General features: G+C 33.4%; 1 protein-coding gene across 1 annotated transcript in view; it reads left to right on the top strand.

Annotated features, from left to right (window-relative positions):
- Window positions 1-1305: 1305 nt before the first annotated feature.
- The window catches only part of LOC118195815 (homeobox protein MSX-2-like), a 29005-nt gene continuing 5302 nt past the window's right edge, over window positions 1306-25008 (top strand). Inside the window, exons 1-2 of the mRNA XM_035367149.2 lie at window positions 1306-2527; window positions 19421-19575. Of these exons, the coding sequence (XP_035223040.1) occupies window positions 2308-2527; window positions 19421-19575 (375 nt within the window). The 5' untranslated portion in view covers window positions 1306-2307. The remainder of the gene's footprint in view (window positions 2528-19420; window positions 19576-25008) is intronic.

Here is a 25008-nt window from a genome sequence, read left to right as displayed (position 1 = left end):
AGATAAACTCAAGCAGGAATGCGTAGCTTTAAAAAATATTAATTTTAAGCTGTAAATACCTTAGTTAAGTAAATGCACATTATTTCCTCCATATTAATAAAGAAATATAAAAATGTATTTAAGAGTATGCATAGTTATATTTTGAAACCATATTGCTCATAAATGCATCATAATTTAAATTGCGACAGTAAATAGTGTCGAAATTTTCGTATGATTTCAAATTTAATTACAGTTCTAAACGTTCTAAACTTAATTGCAGCTCTAAAAGTTATTTCTTTAAAATTATGCCAGAGGCACAACATTTGGCCATTTTGTTGAGATACAGCACGCGTGACAAGCGTTAACCTTTTTACCATACGTAACTCTACATTTATATAAAACTAAATACAGTTGTAATTTATATGCAGTTTAAGGAATTTAATATGAAGAATTTGCTGAAATGCAAATGTAAGCAAACCATCCGGCCTTTTAAATGGCAAAAGATTTTTTACTATAGGTTTCTAGAGCGAGTTTTTAAAAGGTTTTTTTTTTTTCGAAATACTTAAAGGAAATTGAATTTTAATATAAAAATATAAAAATGCAGTTTTTTTGATTTGTTTAAACCATTGCGCCCCGGAAGATGTGAGAATGCGACACAGGATTGACACTATGTAAGATCTACAGCCTCTCTGCTGGCACATGGCTTCTGTAAAGGCATCGATTGTGTACGGGCTTCAATTCTATACAAGCACCTTAAAATAATAATTTAATGATTTTTTCCCTCTGGATTATGCACCGTTGGCAATTAAGCCTTGCATGTTGATGCCGATTGTATGCCGATATTGATCGTAAGATGATGTCGATCCCAGGCATGTCGAAGTCATGTCGCTCTCGATTCTGCGCAGTGTCGATCTTATGTCTGACTCGATACTGAATACGTGGTAAATGTATTTCAGACTTCTCATAATCATTATTAAAAACATTGTATTTTATTGTTTATATGCTGGTTAACTAAGTGTGTGTTGTGTGCCGGTGTTGTTTCTATGCCGTGTCGTATCTGCGCAATGTTGATCCTAAGCCGTGTTGATCCTGATTCTACGCAATGTTGATTGTAGATCAGGAGCCGCAGAAGTTACTATTTTCGCCAGCAAGCAAGATGTACCGGAGAGATTTCAGCACTGCGCAGGGCTCTTCGCCTTTCTTCTGTGTCCAAATATGGAGGCTGAGGTCGGTGTAGCTTGTTGCTTCGTTTCTGTAACAGAGGTAAACGCTTTTAAATTGGTGACAGACCGGTAAAGATGCTACTGGCGCGGGTTTCCCCAACCCTAATCACAAACGTTTACAAGAAGGCCAAAAGAGATAGGTGGGGAAAGAAGGAAATTGTGCCCCTCCCCCCCAGCCAAGCTCCATCATTCCGATCTTCAGGCCGCTACTAACGAGTGCTTGACACCCTAAATAGTCGCCTCGTTAATTGCCCGTTTAAATCATTAAAGAGCACGCCGAGCCATATCTATCATGGCCAGGATGGACTGTCAACCTTCTGGCTGCGAACGAGCTACGAGCTGCCAGAAGCGGACGCCTTCTCTCTCTATCTCCTTCCCCAGAAGACGAATCCGACTTGTTGCGGAGGAACCGCGGGATAAAAAAGCTCGAAAAATAACTTTGTTGCTTTTTGAATGGATAAGATAAAAGTGCTGATATAGAGTACGAATTAACAGCCGTTTCGATAGATACCTGCATAATATTTCGATGAAACTTCGCAGTACTGTTGAGCTTGGTGCCTTTCTAACACCTATGGGTAAAAATCTGTTTGGAACTGCAGGAACCATGGAATACTAGGCAAGAAAGTTTGGAGAATATTTTCGTTGGTTGTGAATTCAGATAAAGCTGCTCACAAATGACTGAATTTGACAGCCGATGTTCTTGATACTGACGAACGTCGGGGAAATTTTGGTTTGGTGTTGGTCAAAAAACTTCTACCAACTCTGGGAAAGTATTTAGATTTGGAGATTAGCTAGTGCTTCAATAACAAATATTAACAGTAGTCATAAAATATTCTTTCCCAAGATGTAATTATAAATAATTTTGGATTAGGCATTTAGTCTGGAGCAAATGTTACGAATTAGACACTCAAACCATATAAGATTATAGTGGATTAGACATTTCTGCGGAGAAGCCATATTCGCTTCAGTGATGAAATACTGAAATTCTGAATTATTTTCGAACGGTTAACTTCAGCATCATTTATTAAATGCTGATAATTCTTTAATAATTTTTTCATAACACTAACTTTTGGATGACGATAAAAAAAAGTTCCTTTATGGGTAAATGAGTGGCTTAAGTGATTTTTTAATTGGCGTTAATTTAAACATGGAAAGCAAAATGAACGATTTGCCGAGTGATAAAGAACAAAAGAACTGGAATACAAACTTCTGCATCGATAACCTTCTTGGCAAAAACAAGGCAGCTTGTTCTGTACCAGACAGAACTTCCAGAGATTCCGACAATGCGACGAGCTCCCAAGAAGAATCAGAAAATGGTTTGGAAGGTAAGTTTCTGGTTACGTATTTTCATCTTCAAAACATATGGATAGTGTCTAACTCTTTGCATGAAAATCCAGCTTAAGCAGCCCTGTCTATCGCGTCAGCGCAATCTAAGTTGAGGGTTCATTTTCCCCTTTAAATTAGTTAATATTTGAAGTTAGTTAATATTTGAAGGTTAAAAACTCAATATATATTAAGTAAGAGTGCATACTATGAAAAAACAGCACATCAACAACACATAAAAAATGAAAAAAATATCGGAAAAATACTTTTACTGAAATTATAAATACACGAAATGCAGTTTTCTACCAATATGCTGTTACATACTAGAAAAAAGTAGGAAAAACACATAAAGAATTATTTAATTTTTAATAGGGTAAAAAGCACAAGTAAATTTTAATTGATTTCAATGCCTCTTCACTCTATAGAAAAAAATTCATTGAAAAATTTTATTCTGTTTCAATCACTGATAATCCATTTAGTTCTTCCTGTGAAATTCTATATCTTAGATAAGTTTTAATAACTTGATTTCTAAAATGACCGTTCATCTATAGTTACTGAAACTATAACTATCAAACATGCTAGAATATGCACTGTTAAATGAAAAGTGAATATTTTACCAAATTTTCAAATCATTTTCCTATTGCAATATTTTCAGTGGATGTACACTTTGATTTCTTTAAAAATGTCTTTTAGAATTCCTGAGGTGTTTCACAAAAGTGATAGGACATATTTAGGCTACTAAAAAAAAAAAAAAAAACGTCAAAAACTCTAAATACATTAATCTAAAAAACTATGGAACATGAAGGTTCCAAAACGCTGCAGATATTGTATGTATTAATGCAAAGTTAAATAAAAAAATGGAAGGCTTTGTTGCAGGTAAAATGTTTGAAACGTAATAATACCAAGTTAGTTTATAGTAATATACTGTTTATAGCTTTGGTTTACAATAACGTATGTTATTTTATTATTTATAATAATATAATTTAATTTATAGTTTAAGCAGGTACTCAGATTATTACCTATATATTTGAAGCAGGGTGACTGATGAATGTTTTAAAACTGTACAATGCATACTACAGCCAATGCTTTGACTGTAGTATGTATTGTAACTTGTATTACGCTTTAGTGTTTTTATGTTAACATGATGTGTTCTGATATGTTCGCGTATCTAAAATTCTTCTAGTACATTATTTTTTTTTTGTGGTAATAAATGATGAAATAGATTGACACCTACAAACATATAATGCACTAGTGACATTTCTAACATTTTAAAGTTTTTTTTTTTTTTAAATATTTGTAGACTATGCAAATTATCTGTTACATTTTATATCTCCAAAACGTTTTTCCAAGATGTTTATTAAAAAAAAAAAAAAAAAAAAAAAAAAACCCACTAGGGAAAATTGTGTAGTTCAAACCCGCATAATTCAAAGGTCAACTGTATAAAATACGTACGACTCTTCGTTTTATGTAAAGTCCTTTTTTTTTTCTTTTTTCAAACGTATAATGTTGAGTTTTAAAATGAAGTAATTTCTCTTTTAACTAGAAAAAGTCATATCCTAAAAGTCTTCAGGCATGACTGCATCTGTAAACAAAATGATCTATAATAAATACAACGTATAAATTAATAATATAATTTTGCATCCTAATGAAAGACAATATCTAAAAATATCGTTGGATTAAAATTTCTGTGTGTTTTCATGTTTTTCTTGTGTTTTTCTTTTTTTAACAACTAGAAAAAGATAAATTTATTAGAAACTTATTGAATTGATTAATGCAAAGTATTCAATAGCTTCTGATGCAATGAAAACATTAATCAGACCATCATAGAATTCAAAATGAAGGCAAATTTTGGACGCTATCTAGGTAGACTGGCAGAGTACAATGCTACTACTATTATAAATATTAAAGAAATCGAAAGCTAATTGCTACGAACTTGTAACACTACATAATTATTCTTGTTCCTAACTTGCGGTATGAGATATCAATTAATTCAGAGATTACTGAAATAGTAATCCGATTTTCTCAATCAAGTAGACCAGTGTGGCAAGTAAAAAAATTTACGTCAGTAAACAAACAGCTTTCTTTTTAAAATCTAATGATTAAGAATTCTGTATGATGCTATAGAGTAATATTTGATGAAAGAAATTATTTTAAAAATGTCTGATGAAGGTATTCATTTTATAATCCAACAGAAAAATAGAGCATATTTCTAACAGCAAAGTATGATAATAAAAGGAATTATGATATCGCGGTGCATATCGTTCATTAAAGCTGCAATCTTAAATTCATTGATAATCACTGACAATCCGTAAAATGATTTTTTGGGGGGTTAGGACATTATGTAAATTGATAAGATAGCGCGACTGTTGTCGCTGCTGTTGGGGAAAGAAAAAAAAAAAAAAAACACGAAGCACCTTTTCAGTATTCAGATTTAACTTTTATTAATAAATTTAGTAAAAAATAGAATATAAATTTCAAAACAAAATTATTTAAAAAAAACAGTTTATGAGCAATTTTCTCTTAGCCATTGCTCGCGCTCGCAGTGTAATGATTGCTAGCGTATACCGCTGGCAGTCGGAAAATCCGGATTTTGAATTCGGCGAGACTACAGTCAATTTTCTCATCATTCATTCTCTAAAAAATTCTAAATTAGCTCATCAGTAGCGTACCACTAAAATATGGTGGATCATAATTTATCATTCACAGCTTTTGGCCTACTGGTTTTTATCCTTCTCTCTCTATGGTAGTTTTTTAAGTTGGGGAGAATGTAAGGAATTTCCCCTTCGGCACTGAATGTTCTCGTGATATAACTAGTAGCACGTCCTGATATGCATCAGAGTATCCGGAGTTCGAACCCCTTCAATATCATGGCTGTTTTTCTTACATTTATTCATTTCTTATTCAGAAGGATCTAATAGATCTACAAATTGAAATTAATAATAAAAGATTCTGACGCAAAATTAGGCAAAGTTTTGCTAACAGTCTGATAGGATTCATTACACAGATTCATTGAGCAAAGTTTTGAGATATTTCAGCAATCCAAAACACTTCAGAAAATGCTTTAAAAATGTGTTTTTTGCATTTTTATTTAGTGGAACAACAAGTGTCCGATTACTGTAGTGATAATTGTTTTGCTCTGACATGTATCATATTACAAAAAATCATCTCTTAGATGATCATATATAGTTACAGATGCTAGACGATATTTTGTTTTCTCTCCTTCTTCTTTTTTAGCTCAAAAGATCTATTAGTCTCGAAACATGATTTCTAACGTTTCTTTCGAGCCTGTTGTCCTTCGGAAAAACGCAAGATTTCATTCTTTCATATTTTATGTGTCTGTTATTAGGTAATAAACTAAACTACTTAAAAGATTTGGACTCAGTTCTGAAGAATATTACTTTTTTAATGTGACTATTTTAAATAAAACTGCATTTAATTCCTGATATCAGTGAAGTATCCACTTGACCAAGCTTGCCTAATTAAAAACATTAAATATTTTTCAGAATTACATATTTATTCACTTTTTAAATATACAAAAGATATATAACTTTCCCTTATTAGTCTAAATTCATATTCATCTACTATCCTATAAAACATTTCGCTATTCCACCTGGCCATCTCTATTGATAATCTGTACTGATAAACCATATCAAAATTTAAAAGAGCCCTTTTGGGTGATCATTAAAATCTAAACACTTTCAAAATTTTTGTAGTGTTTTTATTTATTGATTTATTTATTGTTATTATTTTTGATAATGGTCACTTTAGACTATTTTTAGAGGTGATATTCAATAACGACTTCATTGATTTTCTCAGAAATACTGATAAGTTTCAGAGATGGTTGTTATCAAAAAGACAGTCCCCTGACCGTGTTCTCTGCATTTAAATTAAATTTATACTCTATTACTTTCGTGAAATGTGCATAAAAAGAACCTACAAAATTAAATATAAGCTATTTTTTTAAAAAAATAATTTAATGAGTTATTTTTATGAGAGGCATCAACGTCCGTTTGTATTTGTGATAAAGTATAATAATTCGTAGTAATTGTCCACAGCAAACTTTCGGTGGTAAAATGTCCTTTTTAAAAATTGAATGCAGTTTTTAAAATTTTAATTTCCATTCTTTTAGAAAAGTGTATATTAATTTTAATACATTTAGCTTCTGCAAAACAGTTCCTCTCATAAAAATTTTCCAATAATCACAATTCGATAATTTGAAATTTTGGATTAAAGCAAGTGTTTTTCTTCCTTTTTCTTTTTAAATTTATTTGTTTGGGTACAGCCAAGCACACAAGGTGTATCTGCTTAAGGGCAGGTAAGCCTCTGATGAGGTTTTCCTAAAGGGAATGTCTTGCATTACTTTTTTTTTAAAAAAACCTTATTAACTTTCTAAAGATTTTTTAATGTCGTTTTGTCAGATATACGTGTCAAAAAGGCCAAACTTTGTGTTTCTTTTGCTTTACAAAAACAATATAAAAAAGTAATTTACTTAAAAACTAATTATGCTTATAAATACGTATTCTTAATAATTTTGTAATAAAAATTAGTGATATGTAATAAGTTTTTTATACGAAGTTTGTAACGTGATGCTGCAACCATCTTAATTAAAGTAAGCTGAAAATGTTCATAAAATTGAATGCATAATAATTTAAGTGTACCTGAAATTATACCAGTAATAGAAAGGTAAACTTATATTAAACTAAAGGTAACCATCAAGGCTAGTTAAGGTGGCCTACGGATCAACGAGGTGACACGCAGCAATAACGTATAAGGATTATGTTAATTTTATTAACAGTTAAATTTTAAGTTAAAGTTCCTTTCCTGTCGATTCTTAACTTCAACTTACTACTTCCGGCCAGAACGTAGTTTTAGAATCACGGCTGAATACATAATGAGGAGGAGCGGTATTTAACCGCGAAGTTCTTCAGTCTTAGGGAGAGAGTTACTGTCTGCACGCGCCCGCCTTTTTAGGCTCCTCTCTCGTAAGCTATTATTATGCTCGGCCGTACTTAGCCCTTGATAGCTTCGCAGTCAATTAGCGTTAAGGGGCCATCTCGATTAGAATCTTGATAGCTTCGGCTATATCTCTTTAATTTAGATTAGTTTTAGTGTACTTCTTAGCCTCTTAAGTTCAAACCCAAGTGTCGGCTTTTATTGTACAGTTCGAGACGGAGGGAGTTCTGTTGAATCTTATCTGAATAATAAAGGGTTATTTACCCTTCCATCTTGTTGTTTCTTGTTGCACGAACTCAAGCGATTATTCGCTCATCAGTTCTTAAGATTCTACACGTTCAACTGTAACTTAGCATTTACAAAGTGAGGAACTCTACAAACTTATCAGGAGTTTCATTTAGTGTTTTAAATCGCTCAATTTCTTAAGCAGTTATAAATTGACTAGCTAAACACGTGTTACTGATTTGTACTGAAGTTCTTCAATCTTCATAACACCTTATAATACGATATTACTGCACTGATGTGCAAAACTTAAGCAACTTTTCTGATTTTAACCGTAATTCAACAAAAAATCAACTGACATGAAATTCAAACTACAGAGCACAATATAGTGTTTAAAAGATGAGAAAAGTATAGTAGCTAAAAAAAAAAAAAAAAAAAAAAAAAAAAAAAAAAGAATAAAATGCATACAGTACAGAACGAATAGAAAAAGTCTTTATTGACTGAGTGGTGTTGTTAAAAAAATTGTCTGTCTAAGAGAGAGAACAACAAACTAAAGAGTCTCAGGGATATGATCTCCCTTAACTGCGAAGTTTGCATTGCACCGTCTATCCATACTCAACACCAGATTATCTAACAAGTTTTGCGGCAAGAGGTCCCTTTCTTCAAGAAGCATCTGTTTCAGTGTAATATCGTGCCTTCAGGCGTTTCTTTAAAGTATCCCCCGCCTCTTAATGGGATATTAATCAGGGAAGCCAAGTTGGCCAATCCTTTATATGGATGCCTTCACTTCCCACAGTTCCTCAACATCACGAGTTCTTTGTGGCCGTGCATTGTCATCCATAAAAACAGAGTCGGGACCAATTTCACTCCGATAAAGAAGCACGTGAAGGAAGAAAATTTCATCACAGTAACGATCTCCAGTAAATGAACCTTTGTCAGAAATGTGGAGTTCTGTCCGTCTGTTCATTATAATGTTTCCCAAAATAAGCACGCCATGACTACCATATCTCTTTCCCTGATGGTAGTTTGATAAAATCGTGTCCCTTCCTCTCTCCATATCAACTGATGCTGAAACTCTTTTGTCAGAGATTGAAACGACTTTCAACGGTAAAGAGGAACGTGACCCGATCGATGAGGTGTTCAGTCTTAGCGTTATCGACACTAATGTAAACGTTGCCGCCGATGGGCTACTGTGAATAGTACCCAGCGTTCAGGACAGCAGGCGAATAAGAAATCTTTATGAAGTCGTCTGTACACAGAAAACCGGGACACCAGTCATCCGGTTGCCGTGCGCAACTGCTGAGTAACGCCGTCCGCTGTCTGGTTTTGGATCTCTTTTCGCCTGCACGACGATATATCGATCATCAATCATCATTGTCAATCACATTTCTTTGGCCGACCATTACCAATCTTTCTTAGAACCGCATCTGTTGTCTGAAAGGATTTCCAAGCTCGTGGAAAAAAAAAAAAAAAAAAAAAAAAAAAAAACCACTTTTGCCAGTTTCAAATCTCTGAGCGATAAACGTCAAACTACGCCCAGCTTCGAGCTTCCCAATCATTCTACCATATGTAAAAGCGCCCTGATGCTCTCTTGTAGCCATACTGCACATGTAATCTTACTTTCATTTGTAGAAGAATGCCTGGAAAGGCGCCTGTCTTTCTTCGTTTAATTTTCCTTGCACTGAGCGCGTTGGCTTCTCTCATTTTGCGTGCCTTAACGTATCTTCTGATATCATGGTGCTCGTATTTTCATATGAATTACTTTCGGCTGAATTGGCTTTTCGTTCTACAGATCGTAAAAATACCTTTTCAACAATTTCATGGTTATGTGGTGAAAAATGAATTTTTTAAGTTTTCAGTTAAGTTTGTTAAGTTATTAAACTTTTCACACTAGTGCGTTGAGCTCCTTTTGCAGACAGATTGACCGGAAAAATGCTCACAGGTATAAATGCTCACAGGAAAAAAGGCAACACAGAAATATGCCCACATGGAAAAATGCTCACTTAGAAATATGCTCACACGAAAAAAAGCTCACATAGATATATGCTCACATGGAAATATGCTCACTGATAAATAAAATACGTAGAAATATCCTTACATTATTAATCGATTTGAACATCGTACACCTACTTGAATTTTTCAAAGAAAATTATTTAAATTACCAAAACATCTATGGTATATATATATATATATATATCAAGCAAAGTAGTAATTATAATTAAAAAAAAACAATTTTGGTCTAGAAAACATCTTGCGCAATATGCTGCAAAATAAGTAAAATATAAAAATTGTAGTATTTTGGAGTAAAAATTGTACCTTTTGGAGCAGCAGCTCTTGGTAACTTTTAGGCGAGCTTACTACAATTTATATATATATATATATATATATATATATATATATATATATATATATAATATATATATATAACTGTATAACTTACGTGTAGATTTAGTTGCTATATAAGATTAACAAATGGGCCGTTTTGAATTAGGAAAAAGAGAGGAGGGAGGAAGAAAAATGTAACAGAATATACAGCGAAACATTATTACAATTTTAATTCTTAAAAAATAAAATAATAGTAAGTATAAGTTACACATTTTATAATATAAACATTTGGAAGAATAAGCAAATAGAAATAATTATTTTACTTAAATTACATAAAATACCTTGTTATATAGTATACATCATGTATATTTCACATAAATGTATAAGGTATTTCTCCCGCCTTCTTAGCATGCCTTCGTGGTGTAGTGGTCCTACACGCTGGGCCGGTATTCCAGAGATACGTGGTTCGATTCCCGGCTAAGGCGTTTGCTAATTTTTCATCTCTCCGACTTCCAAAAAAATCCTGATGTCTCTACAGTGGCGCCCGATATAAAAGGTTGGTGGATGATGGTTCTCAACACCCAGGATTTGACGACTGAGTCCCCTAAAACCCCAGTCGCCCTTTTAAAGGGGGGAGTATATAAGGTATTTCTCCCGCTTTCCTAGCATGCCTTCCTGGTGTGGTCGTCTGCACGCTGGGCGCATATTCCAGCGGTCTGTGGTTCGATTCCAGACGAAGGCTTTGCTCATTTTTCACATCTCCTGCTTCCAAAATAACTAATGTCTCTACAAACTTACTGAATATTAGCGAATATATGAAAATATCTAATTTTATCATCGATTTCATCATAGTTTCTTACATGTTTCGCGATTACCAAATGTAAGTTTTCATATTTTCTTTCTTTCTTTTTTTTTTTTTTTTTTTTTTTTTTTACTTCAGTACACCCTGTATTTAGAATAGCTAATAATAAACGTTGACAGGCTACATCTTTTTCAGTCCGTCAAACACAAACCACATACGAAGATGGCTACAATTAAATAATGAATTTAGTACCTTATGAAAGCTTACGTAATGATTTGTTGTTTTAAGAAATTTTTCGAAGGCTGCTTCATAATGATTCCATACTTCGATTGGAAACTGTGGTCTTCTAGAACTTGTTTGGCTCCAGACTTAAATAACTACATTCAAACATCAATTTCTATAGATACACATCAAAAGTATGCAAAAATAAAGTAAATGAAATACAAACTATTGGTAGTTACAAGGGGGAAAATGTCATACAGGGGGCATTGGTATAAATATTACAGCACATGCAAAATTTTACCATAGTTTTCATTCTTTTATATACCGCCTCTGTAAAGGTTAATAGGATCATTTGTCCAATAATTTTTTCAAATGATCAAATAATTTTTCTTTAAAAAATTCAACTAGGTGTACGATGTTCAAATCGATTAAGTATTGATTGATTAATGTAAGGATATTTCTACGTTTTTTACTTATCAGTGGGCTTATTTCCATGTGAACATATATATGAGCTTTTTTCCGTATATTTCTAAGTGAGCATGTGATCTTTTTTCAATGTGATCTTTTTTCTATGTGGGCTTTTTTCCTGTGAGCATTTAGACCTGTCACCGTTTTTCCCGTGGGCTTTTTTCCTGTGGGGTTTTTTCCTAGAACCTGTCGACTGGGAATAGCGAATGGTATATATTTAATAGTCTGTTCTTAAATGTTAAATAGTGAGAAGTTCTTATGCTCTTAAAAATAAAATAAGGCACTTTAAATATAAGTAAAATGACAAAGCGGGGGAGGGATCACTCATACAGATAATCCCCTTTGATCCGTTTATTCTATTTCTTTGCGTTTTACATGTACTTTACTATTTGATTGTTCACATTTTGCTCAATTTCCTTTTATTTCTCATACAGAGGTTGACTATATGATACTGATTTAGTTTTCTCATTAAAACTTCATAAATCGAAAGCCAGATGCTCTGCTATTTTTTAAATAACGTATCCTCAATGAATTTCGCAGAGTTCGCAAATTTTCTTTCACAAAAATACAATTTTTTTATAAAGTATATTTCATATCTTCGTACTCATTTTAAGTTTGACGATACGTACAATGACTGCAATATGGCTAATGGCGATATCTGGGCCAATTAAGCTTATTGGCTTTCGGCATATTACCATATTTTTAAAGTAACATTTAAATGTATGTATGCAAAACTTTTTTGATTACATGGCTTTACACCTATGAAAAATCGCGAAAAATGCTCATAGGACAGTCTTGTTTGAAATTGAAAAATTTTTTACCAAGGCAACTTCAGATTAATACCCATAAGATATTATGTGTACAAAAAGATCGAGTAAAATTTCAACAAAATCATATTTGTCTACTCTTCGTGAGTTAAAAGCTAGAATGTACGACTGAAATATATCGATCAATGTCTTGACAATAACGTAAACAAATTAGGCGATCTGACTTGTAGTGTCGTGATTACCTAGACAAATTTCTGTCAGACAATGCATGGAATGTTTCCCTCTTAATTAATTACCTACGATACTCAAACGGCAGATAAAATGCGGTGTGGCGGCCTCCGATAAATACACGCTGGCGCTAAATTCTCCGAAGCTGCACTGCAGGCATTCACTCCCTTGACATTCACTGTAGTTATCTAGCTTCTGAATTCTTGTTGGTAGTTTGCTTAAACTTTTAGTCTGAACAAATATATACAACATGAACTAAAGAGAAAAGAGAATGGTGTTTAAATTTTTTATAATTTAATTAATTTACGTTTCTCTAAGCACTTAAGTTAAACATTCTCCTGTCTCTTCTTTGATTCATGTCACGTACATTCACTCAGACCTTTCAGCCTGAGGTAAAAGTGACGAAAGGTTCCTAAAGACCAAAGAGTACTAAAAGCTTATGAAAACTGAGAGAATGCAACTAGGGTACCAAAAGGCTGTGCAAATTAAAAGTATTCATAAGAGAATTTCAAAGCTAGCTAGGTTAATTGTAATTAATGCCTATTGGAGAGATCGTCGGATTCTTTCTTGAAAAGCCGTTAGCACCAGTTTTTGTTGGTCGGAGACCTTTGTACTCCTGCTAGCTGAGCATGAAAACAATCAGGTGGATGTTTGTGAGATATTGTTCTCGTAATCTTGTAATTCTTACAAGTGATAAGCCGTTTCAATTTTGTTACGTATTCTTGGCAAGCTGTTAATTGCTTCGTGTTGTACGAATTTTAGCTTTAGATGCAAAACACCAGGCATGATTAATTAAAATGTTATTTAATTTTAATCTCCATCTATGTAAGTTTGATGAATAACTCGAGGGATAATTTATCAACATACATAATAAATAACTCTGAGTGAAGCACCGTTAGGAGCCAGAATTGTAAGAATTGTTTAACAATAGAGTTATAAATTAAGCATACATTTTAGCACAACTTGAACATAATTTTCACAAAATTAATTATTAAATTAATGGAAATCTCTGAATGTAAATCTAACAGAAAGTAAAGTATGAATAAATTTTAACTTTTTACAATCATTATCTTTATTTCGGAGTAGGAAACATGAAAAACTATCAAAGTTCTCACCAGGATTCGAACTTCAGATCTTCCCAGTGCTAGCCGGAAGTGTTTCCTGTTACATCACAAAGGCACGTTTTAAGGAGGGAGAAAATATCATACAATTTCATCAAGAAAAAACGGCATTGCTTCAAAAATAATTTCATTGTTGCTACCATAACAAAAAGAAATGTGAATATTTCTTGTGATATTTCTTTTGCGTAACTGCCAACATTTAATACAAGGTAAATCAAAAACAATAAGGCTAAATATTTGTTATATTTCGAATACATAAAAGACTAGTCCTGTGTAACAAAGATATATGCATAACTCACATATTCCTGTTACATAGGAATATTCCAATGAAATAGGACCTTGGATATGTGCATCAATTAGCATAGTGAAAACAATTCTGAAATATAAACGCACAATTTGGAAAGGGGGGAAAACTCTTTCTTATATAGAGAGGAAATTTTCCTAAATATAAAACACCTAAGCATTGAAAGTAAAATACTATGATTGTATGTTTTTTCAAACTGCAGAAATTTAATGTTAAGAAATGTGATTTGACTATGAGAAACCCTGAAGCTTGCTTAAAACGTACAGATGTGAACTAATAATTAGCTTGCAGCAAAATAATTAAAAATTTTAATAACATTACTTTACATAGAATGTTATTAGTATTAACTAAATTAAAATTAACAGCAGGTTGGAATTTTATTGTTATACTTCCTCATTTAATTATGAAAATATTTATATGAATGAAATATAGATATTTATATAAATTAATATTTATATAAATATAATAGTTATAATATATTTTTATATTAATATTTATATAAATATATTAGTTACAATAATCAAAAAAGCACCTCTAATATTCTTGAATGTAACATGCTAAGTAATACTATTTATCCTTTTTAAATGTTTATTATGCAAGTTAGGAATTCCGATGGTTTTTTTTCCTGAGTTATTATTCTGATTAACTTTTAAGTTAATTTAATCATTATTTATTTCTAGGTCTTATTTTTCGATGGAATAAAAACAAAAGACTTTTTAACCTAGCAAAATTTTCAGTTGTTTGAACTCTCTTAAGTGAAAATTAGTATAATGAGAAAAAAAAAAAAAAAAAAAAAAAAAAAAAAAAAAAAAAAAAAAAAAAACTGCTGAAACATTCAGTATTAATAAAAGATTTGCTAGCCACATTCATTAAGTTTATTCGAGAATGTCAATTATTCTCATACTGGGATAGCAAAAATAAGACAGGAAAATGAAATTATCTCAACGGATACAAAGAAAACTGGAAAAAATATGCTCACTAAACAGAAAAACAACTTCTATGAGCTGAGAAATATCAACTGAAACAAGGAACAAAACTTTGTATAATAATGCCTTGTAAATTTTCATACTTAAGAAAAAATCTGAAACTAACCTGCACAACAAATTAAGGCTCTTGAATAGCGTAAAAAATCGGGATTTGCAGAATGCAGTTGATTGTGTGAACCATTCATTGAAAATTTCCTTCCACATGAATGAATATTGTTAAATTTCGTTTTGTTGCTCTTATTTTGAGTTTATACAAAATCTTGTTTTTCAAGCTGCCTTTATATTTCCTTAGCAAAAAACAGGGAAATGTGATTAATTACCTTTAGACATGTTTTAGCGATGAAATGTTCGTGTTAATGAAAATACCACACAATGCATTTGTAGGTGGCTACAAGTGTTTGTGTGTGTGTGTGTGTACAAGTGAACGCTTCCTTAAGGTACAGCGAATAGAATACTGTAAAATATACATACTTCAATAAGGATTTGGCATGTAATGAATAGTGAATATCTAGGGAAGCTACATACTGCAGAACTCTGAGGCAAGAATAATATAACAGTTTTTAAAAATATGACTTATCTGAAAAAAATTGCCTTTTCATGCTAATAGAGTACCATGTCAAAAAGTAAAAATATTTCTAATTTTTTAGCTAAAATAAGAAAGTAACTAGTTTATAAAAAATAAAAGTTATTCACAAGGCAGAAGTATGAACCAAAAAATCCTTTGAATGCTAACTTTTCCGAATACGACATCCCGAGGAACGTTGTTTCAAGATTTATTGGGATTAAAATAATGAAAACTGACAGTAGTTACAAATGAATTAAACCGCTTGACGTGAATAAATTACGGATTTAAAGGGACTATTTTTGAAAGATAATATCAAAGTGTTGAAATGTGCCCAGAAAATAGCTTGGATGTTAAACCTGTCGAAAATTCGGGAAAATTTGTTTAAAAAAATGAAGCAAAATAGAATAACCAACTGAACAGATCCTACATTCGAATACGCCCCATGGCATGGGTAATAATGACAAATTTTGAATTTAATGGGTGCCTAAGAGGACGAAGTTCTCAGAAAAACAAAGGGCTTCAATGATAAGGGTGAAATTTTTATCACTGTATTGAAGTACTTGGATTTAACAAGTTAAATAATATTGTTTCGAAAACTTTTCGTTTAAATTCTAGTATTTTTCGACATTTGTGGCGTAATGTTTTGTAGCTCAAATCATTTTGCATTATTTCAGTTTCAATACATTTTGAAATCATGTTTCTAAGGAAATAGTGTTCGGAAAAGTTAGCGATATAGAAATAAAGTTTCTGTTTATACTTCCGACGTGAGAGTCGTTGATTGATTCATTATTATTTATTCTTAAACGGCCTTTCTTTTTTAGTCTTTCTTTCTTTCTGCGATTTGATTTCCTTTGATTATGTTGAAATATTCTTTCGACTTAATATGCTTTTATCTCTCTAACTTCTTTAGTTTTATCTGAGGAATTTCTATTCATTTTATCTTAATTTAACAAGAGTGATCGAAATGAAATATACTGTGTCTTGTTATTCATATGCTAGTTAATATTTTATTATTGCTCATGTAAAGGACCAGGTAAGAGTTCTGATTTAGTGACTTCGACAAGAGCATCATTCTCTTCAGAAAGAAAATATAAGCTACGATGTACACAGCATTTTAATTTTGTACTTCCTTGACTTCATACGTACGATACTCTTGTTGGACAAGAGCTTCTGTCAAATGGAAAACTTTCAGTTTGGTGAAAACCTGAAATTACACTTTTAGATTTCAAGACGTCACACCTAATGCTACTAATGTAATACTCTTGACTGATTTATGTAAGTGGACTACTGGCCAATATGCTTCATTTTAATTTCAGCTGTTTTGTCATGAAGCTTCAAAAACCTTGTCGCATTGTCATGTTCAAAATATTTATTAAAACAAGTATCCTTACCTCTGTTCTTTTGCTTTAGTCTTAAAATGCTCAGACATTTTCAAACAAATTAACTTGTATGTAGAATACTCGTGAATGAAGGCAGACCTCACAAATTATTCTTAAAACTCAATTGTTATAAAAATCAGAAGCAATTTCTGGTGCTTTATAACCCTTAGCAGCAATCTCCATTTAACCATAGTTTTCAAATGATGCCAAGTTACCTACTTGAGGAGGAGCAAGATCTGTTTTAAGATTCTGAATCCATCGCCTTTACCACTGATTTTATATAGGAAACAACTTTTGTACAAGTTGCAATTTAGTGTTAACCTTAAGCATTTTGCAGCTTTCTCTTCTGCAGCTTTTATAAACATGACTTTCTCATCTGAACTAGTCTTTCTTTTCTACTGCGCTTTAAATTTTACTTAGAATTTTAGGCTGAGGCACTGCTAATACAAAACTACTCCTTTGGCATTTCTGACTATAGTACACAGTCAGGTCAGACTACAGATAAATTGCTACTTTAACTAAGAAAAAGGGGAAAAAAAGCCCAATTTCTATGCTATTAAAATAAATAGCTTCTAGAACATTCCAGAAGTGTCCGTGACGTAAACGAAATTTACTTGACACGTATTTCCTTCTCAATTCACAAATAAAACTTGACCGTTCAGAAACAAAAAGTTTCACCATATTTTTTATTTTATAAGACTATTTAATGTAATTTTAATTTTTTATTTTTAACTCTGTCTTATTTTTAATTTTAGAAGCAATCCTGTCATTTTTTTAAGGAAATACACATTGATAGTGACATGTGATTATCAATGTATGTAGTCTACTATATTGGTGTCATTTCATAACACCAATATAGTAGACTTAAAAGGTCAATGTTGAACACGGGAAACTTGCTATAAGTGAATGCCGATGACAGTAAAAAATTACGGCAAGTTTCAAAGGGATGGGCATCTAATGTTTAGAGTAAAAAAAAAAAGTATCGTAATTTTATAGATGAATATTAATAGCATTTAATAGTGATATGTATTCTATCTCTTTGGAAATTAATCTAACATGAATGCATTTTAATGAAATTTAATTTCTTTTTGTTATTTTTATTAGGCTGCCTCACTTTTAGAAGAAGTTTTGATTGCTTTAGGCCAAATTATTATTAAATTATTAAACTATTAAATGATTATTATGTTTCGAGCCTTAGATTTTTTTTATACAAAATTAACTGAAGCTCTTTTTGAAATTTTAATGTTCTTATTAACTTGTAGAGACATTAGGATTCTTTTGGAAGCTAGAGAGATGAAAAATTAGCAACCGCCTTCACCGGGAATCGAACCATAGACCTCTAGAATACCGGCGCAGCTTGCAGAACCACTACACCACGAAGGTGTCTAACGTCTCCTCCCTGGCAGTGAATTATCCTCGCCTTCGTGAAAAACATTGGCTTGGCAGAACTGCTGAATAAATAAATAAATAATAAAAAAAAAAAAGTCTAAAAGTGTCACTTCCCAAGTGATGCCAGTGCTTCAAATATAACACACAATCTTCAGGTATACTCTTTCGCATAGCCGGGTTTAAGTTTGTTGCCATTCGGAAAAGGAAAAAAATCTTTAATTTAGCTTTCAAGTTCAACCAATCTACGGTATTACTTCGAATCTTAGAAGCAGTAGGATTTTAAAATTGGGAAAAATAATAAAAAATAACCCTCCTCGAAGCCCGATATAGAATTTCAAATTGAAAAAAATAGCAAAAATATAAAAATGATTTTAAAATGTGTTAAAAAAAGAAACATTTTCTTTTATTTCAAAGAGACATTAATAAAAACATAAGCTACCTAATTTATATAGAAATAAGAAGCTAAAGCATTCGCTTTAAATTTAAGCGACACTCTAATTTGAATAAGAAGTACGACATAAATTCAATTAACAGACTGAACGGTTCAAATACACTAAACGTAGTAAACGTAATTTAATCAATATTCTGTAAACATAACAATGAATATAATTGATATAAGTTAAAAAGCATTTAATTTATAACACATCCAAATGATGATTTTTTTACGAATATTCGCTTGTTGTCGTAATTTCTAAAAGATGTTTTTAATGCCACGTAATTCGTAACCGAAAGATAATCTTTTTTATTCTTCATTTTTGTAATTTTACGTTTTATAATTTTTTGAAGCTGTGGATGGTAAGCTTGCAGACACTACTATGTTTTTCTAAAACCAGGAACTTGTGGCTTTGTTGAAACCAGGAACTTGTGGCTTTAATATCAAGGAACTTGTGGCTTTAGTCGGGATTCGAACCATTGATCTTCCATTTGCCAGATGATTATGCTAATCTTCTATACGACGTAGGGCACATTTACACCACTTAAGGGGTTTCGATAATTCCGTAAAAGTTCTGCTTCGAAGTTATTAAACTGGAATTTCAAGCCTTCAAATTGCAATTTCCATTTTATGCATTATGCGCATTTTATTCAACATTTTTCATTACTCACCAATATTTGATGCGATTTGTTCGCCAAATCACATGTGTAAATTTTGTTTTTTTTTTTCAGGTGAAAACACATCCGAAGATCGGCGGAAACGGCCGAGAACAGCTTTTACGTCTGGCCAAATAAAGGCCTTAGAAGCTGAGTTCGAAAAAAACAAGTACTTATCTGTCTCCAAAAGGTTACAGTTAGCCAAAGCACTGAAGCTCTCAGAGACTCAGGTAAATATAACAGGCATAGCTTTTTCACTTCTGTGAGATTTCCATTGCGATTCCATTAAAACTCCATATTTTCGGACTAATTTTAATTCGATACTTGAACTGACTCTGCTTTATGTTTTACCATTGGGCAGGATTCCATCTTGTATTCTGTACGCTAAGTATTTTTTTTCTTTGAAAACATAGACTCCTCGTGCACTACATATATACAACACGGGATTTACAGGAGTACATTAACTGAAACATTAAAAGTTACATGCATAAATAAAACGAACAAAAGTAGAGAACAGCAGTCTGGACTTCACGAAAACAGATAAGTTCACTGGCCAAGTCACTCCGAACATTTTCAAATCGTTTCTGTAAACATAATCTAAAGCCATCAAATGTAGGGCATAAGAAAATCAAATGTTCCACATCCTGAGGCACTCTTTTTGAATATTCATATAAATTTTTTGATCTTAGATTAAAACGAAACAGGTAACTTGCAAATTTACCGTAACCAGATTAAAAACTGAGACACTTTAAAATTTATAGAGAGGAAAGACTCGGAATGCAGTCTATGGTAAATGGAAGGAAAGAACTTTGAGGTGACCTCAGCATTACAAGGTGAAATATATTCCTCATTTCACATAGCTAAAAGCTTCTTATAATGAAAGGACCTCCAATAGCTCTTTGGAATGCTAATGTTGATATCAATGGGTAAATTTAAGGCATCTTTAGGTAAGAAATCAGCTCTTTCATTCCCATAGAAACCATGATGAGCACGCACATAAGCAAAGCGGATATCAATTCCTCTATTTCTAAGTGAACTATCAGTTACTAGGGTTTCGATAACTAATTTGTCGCAGCTGGTAATACTGTTCAAAAGTTGAAGAGAAGAAAGAGAATCAGAACAAATAAGGTACCTTGAGGATGTTGTCCCATTATCATTGATCCATTTAACGTCAAGATAAATGCACAGAAGTTCTGCTTGAAAAACTGTGCATTCATTCCGTATACGGTGTTTAAAAAAACAAACCTCGGAATGGCCTTCAAAAAGAACAAATGCAAGGCCAACCTTGTTGTTCATCTTGCTGCCATCTGTAAAGAAAACCATATGAAAACTCATTGCAGCAGTCTCTTTATAATTGCGGAAATTTATGGGTTCTAAAGTAGCGGGCTGAGGAAGATCAGTGAAGGGGACAATTCCATTAATACAGTCTTAAAAAGTATCAGTTGCCAATGACTCGAAAATATTATTTTTATATGCAATTTCAAAATCAATAGGCGGAACTCCTGCAAGAACAAAAGTAGCCTCATAGCTTAAGTTTCTATAACCACTAATAATACGAAGAAGAATTCTGCGTTGAATTTTTCTTAAATTTCTTTTGTTAACCTTCTTGACAAGAACATGTCCTCAAGCACGACAGCCGTACGAAATGAAAGGTACAATACACTGCTTATACATCAGTTTTTTAACATCGTAAGTACTCCAAAAGTATTTTTGGCGATTCGGTGAAAGCGATTAATAATTTTTTCACATTTAGCAGAAAGGAATTCAATGTGCTTTTTCCATGTTAATTTTTGGTCAAGAATGACACCAAGATACTTAACATTTTCTACAAATTCCAACGGAGAATTATCGAGCATCAAAGTAGCAATATTTTGTTCATCAAACGTTCTGGGAACAAGCATAGCTTTACTTTTTGAAGAATTGAAAGTGAGTTTATGAGAACTCGCCCAACTGGAGATAGAGTCTAGAACTTCTTGTGCTCTCAAAAGAATATTATTCAAAATCTTTCATTGGAAAATTAAAAGTAAGTCGTCTGCAAATACAATTTTTAAACAACAATTTTAACATTTTGCTTTCAGCTATAGTCGAGATGACTTAAAAGAACATTTATTATTGTGTTTCAAAGAGTAGGTCCAGACACAGAGCCTTGAGAATATCCTTTTTCTAGAGAATAAACCTTAGCTTCGTTCCCAAGTTGAAAGCTCAGCAGTCCTCTCGTTCAAGAAGCTTTTAAGAAGGTTATAGATATTAAGTGGTATACCAGCATCTTTTAGAATTTTTAAAATAGGGCCACCAAGCATTATCAAAAGCTCCTTTGAAATCCAGGAAAATAAGAACTGTAGTATACTTCGTTTTCTTTCCACATTGCAAGATATTACAAAGGCGAATAATGGCATCTTCAGCAGACTTCCGAGGAGTAAATCCGAACTGAGAATCATTATAAAAACATTTCTGCCTCAAATGCCAATTTATTATGTTAATGAAGAGAGTTTCAAGACATTTTCCCAAAGTTCGCAAAAGACTAATGCATCTAATATTATCAAGATAAGGGGTTCTTGTATCTAAAGTTCATCTTCTCTTAGAAAGTCGTCTATGAAGGCAATCCTTCCATTAGGCCTAGCAATCGAGTGCTTTGCCATAACTAAATAAACCAAATCAAACCGAACTCCAAATACTACCAACATAATTGTTATAGCAGAAACATCGATACTGGTATCAGAGACTGCCTATAAATATTAAACTATACAACAGGTAAGTCTGCAGCAACAGCCTTGTGAATATATGGTTTCACACTTCACCAAATATTTCTATGCTATTTAGTCATTTATAGCAGAACAGTTGGCCATATGCACCGATAGATATAGAACAGAAAATAGATATCTTCCACCCAGGTAGCAATAAATCCATATGACCAACACTTTAGTAAGCATACCTTCCATGTTACATGCAAACACTTTTCTGAGAAACATGTTAACGAGTTCATGGATAGCTACAGTTTAAGACACCAAAACTACCAACATTTTGGTTTCAGCAATAGTTTAATGGGGGAAGAAAAGGACGCGTGTCTTTCTTATAAAGATGTCCAGAGTGAAAACGAAGCTTACTAACCAAGTAAAATTCAAATAAAAGTGCATCTCATAAAACATAAGTATGCCAAATTAAATTTCATGATTCTAAGTTGTTGCAGTGGATTAGGAAAAAGGTGACAAAATTATAGGATTAATTATATAGGATAACTGAAAGTCAATGAAATTTCAAAATAGATTCCAACCTAGTTATTTGAAGCTATTATTTGATGGAAGAATCACAACTGATCTGATGGATTGTTCATACTGAGCACAAGAGATAAATGCGCAACTGGCAGAAGTATCATCCGATGTGGCTTGCTTACAAGTAGCATCCTTGTTTTTGGAATTGGAAAGTAGCATCATGTGAAGACGTGAAATGGAATAAGTTAACATATGAGGAAACTTAAAACACTAGATACGATGAAGAACAATCGAATTACAAATGCAGCCGTAACCTTTTTTCCTCTTTCAAATATTTCCAACTTGCAATTACGTTCACAATTTTCTTCTCCCCTCCCAGTTTTAATCACAGGTTAAGAGCAGGCTCCACTTTCACATTTAATATTTAATCTGTACCATTTGTGCTATTATGGTTTGTGTACACTATGAAAACCTTGTCTGTTATCATTATTCCGCCATATAATTACACTGGTGTGCAAAAATTAAGGACGAGACGGTTTTTTTCAATATAACTTTGTACAAAAGCTTTCCAAATCAACACATTTAATACCGTAAGATCCCCAATACGTAAGGACATGAGTAATGTAAGCAACACTTACTAAAAGAGAAATCGGAGGGATAAAAAGAAGCTTTATTGAAAAAGTAGCATGGAGCGCAATGCGACTGAAGGCCGAAATATCCCTGTGATGGGTGTCCAGCAAGAAACATCCGGTCTTTAATAGGGGATATGATCTTCCCTGACTGCTAGGCAGGTTTCACAGCGTCTGCCCATGCTGAGAATGAGGATGTCAATGAGTTGTTGAGACATTGCTGCCCATTCGTCTTGCAGCGAAGCTCCGGAATCATTACTGGTGGTAAGGTACGAGCTGCCAAGCGTCTGCCTAGAAAATCCCATACATGCTCGATGGGATTGAGATCCGGAGATCGTGCCGGCCAATCCATACGTTCAATATCCTCACTCTCTAAGAGCTGTTCGGCAGCTACTGTGCGATGACATGCTGCATTGTCGTCCATGAACAGGAACTGCGGACCCATAGCGCCTCTAAAAAGACGCACATATGGAAGAAGAATCTCGTTACTATAACGGGTCACGTTGACTGAACCTGCGTCGAAGATGTGAAGGTCTGTACGACTACCAAGCATGATGCCTCCCCAAACGAGAACACCGCCACCTCCATACCTGTCCCTTTCAATGATGTTCGAGGGATGATTGCGGCTTCCCGTTCTCTCCAGATGAGTATGCGATGAGAATCGCTACTCAGACTGAATCTGCTCTCATCTGTAAAGAGTACTCGTCCCCATTCATTGTCTCTCCAATTCCGGTGTTCCCGGCACCACAGAGAACGCCTTCTCCGATGGGCAGGCGTTAGAGGTACACACCGCACAGGGCGTCGTGCAAACAGACCACCACCGTGCAGTCTTCTGGCCACGGTAAAACGCGATATCGGTCGTCCAGTCGCCTGTGTCGTATGTCTAGCGATTTCACCCGCTGTTTGCCGCCTGTTTCTTCTGGCCTGTAAGGCAATATACCGGTCATTTGCGGGTGTGGTTCCTCGTGGACGACCACTATTAAACCCCGGATAGTTGTTCCTGTAGTTTGAAATTGTCTCCAAAGTCGTGAAACGATGCTGTGAGCAATTCCGAACTCTGCAGCCACACTTGTCCCACTGCGGCCTTCCTCGAACTTCCCAATGATTCGACCTCGGGTAGAAGCATCTAGATGTCGTCTAACAGATTGATTATTCGCCATTTCTCGCTGAGGCAGCAATTCGGTGTGATTTTAAACTGCTATACGGCGTGCAATCTCTTTGCCAGAAATACTGATCTTACACCGACAACATGCTTTATACGACTCAGACACTCCCCATTACGTCTACCTGCATATCTGCGCATGTGCTACCGTACATCACCTTACTTAATCTCCTGATTGGTCTTTTTGTCCGCTCTGCCTCTTCGTTCAGCTGATATGCTAATTTTTCGACTTCGTCCTTAATTTTTGCACACCAGTGTATGTGTATGCCATCTCTTGTAACTGAATATCCTGTCAAGAAACTGTAGTACCTGTATAGTAATAAAAATGTCAATATAGGATAGTTAAATAAAGCTTTTTTTAATTTGAAAGTATATGTTTGAACTTTTACTTCCCAGAGGCATCCATTGCATTGCAACACTTATGGTACCAGAAGACGCGTATTTGCATATCCCCATTGACTCCAGTCCATAGAAAAATTCAATTACTATTTCCTAGTATTCTTCTTTATATTAAAACCTTTCCCCTCCCAAATTTCCTTACATTTTATAAAAAGATTTTAATCACCCATGTGGCAATAAATCCATATGACCAACACTTTAGTAAGCATACCTTCTATGTTACATGCAAACACTTTTCTGAGAAACATGTTAACGAGTTCATGG

The sequence above is a fragment of the Stegodyphus dumicola genome, chromosome 5 (genome assembly GCF_044657685.1).
Source record: "Stegodyphus dumicola isolate Sdum_Otavi_A_Nest chromosome 5, ASM4465768v1".
Taxonomy (NCBI): Eukaryota; Metazoa; Arthropoda; class Arachnida; order Araneae; family Eresidae; genus Stegodyphus; species Stegodyphus dumicola.
Note: the sequence above shows the minus strand (reverse complement) of the source record. Positions and strands in the feature narration are given on the sequence as shown.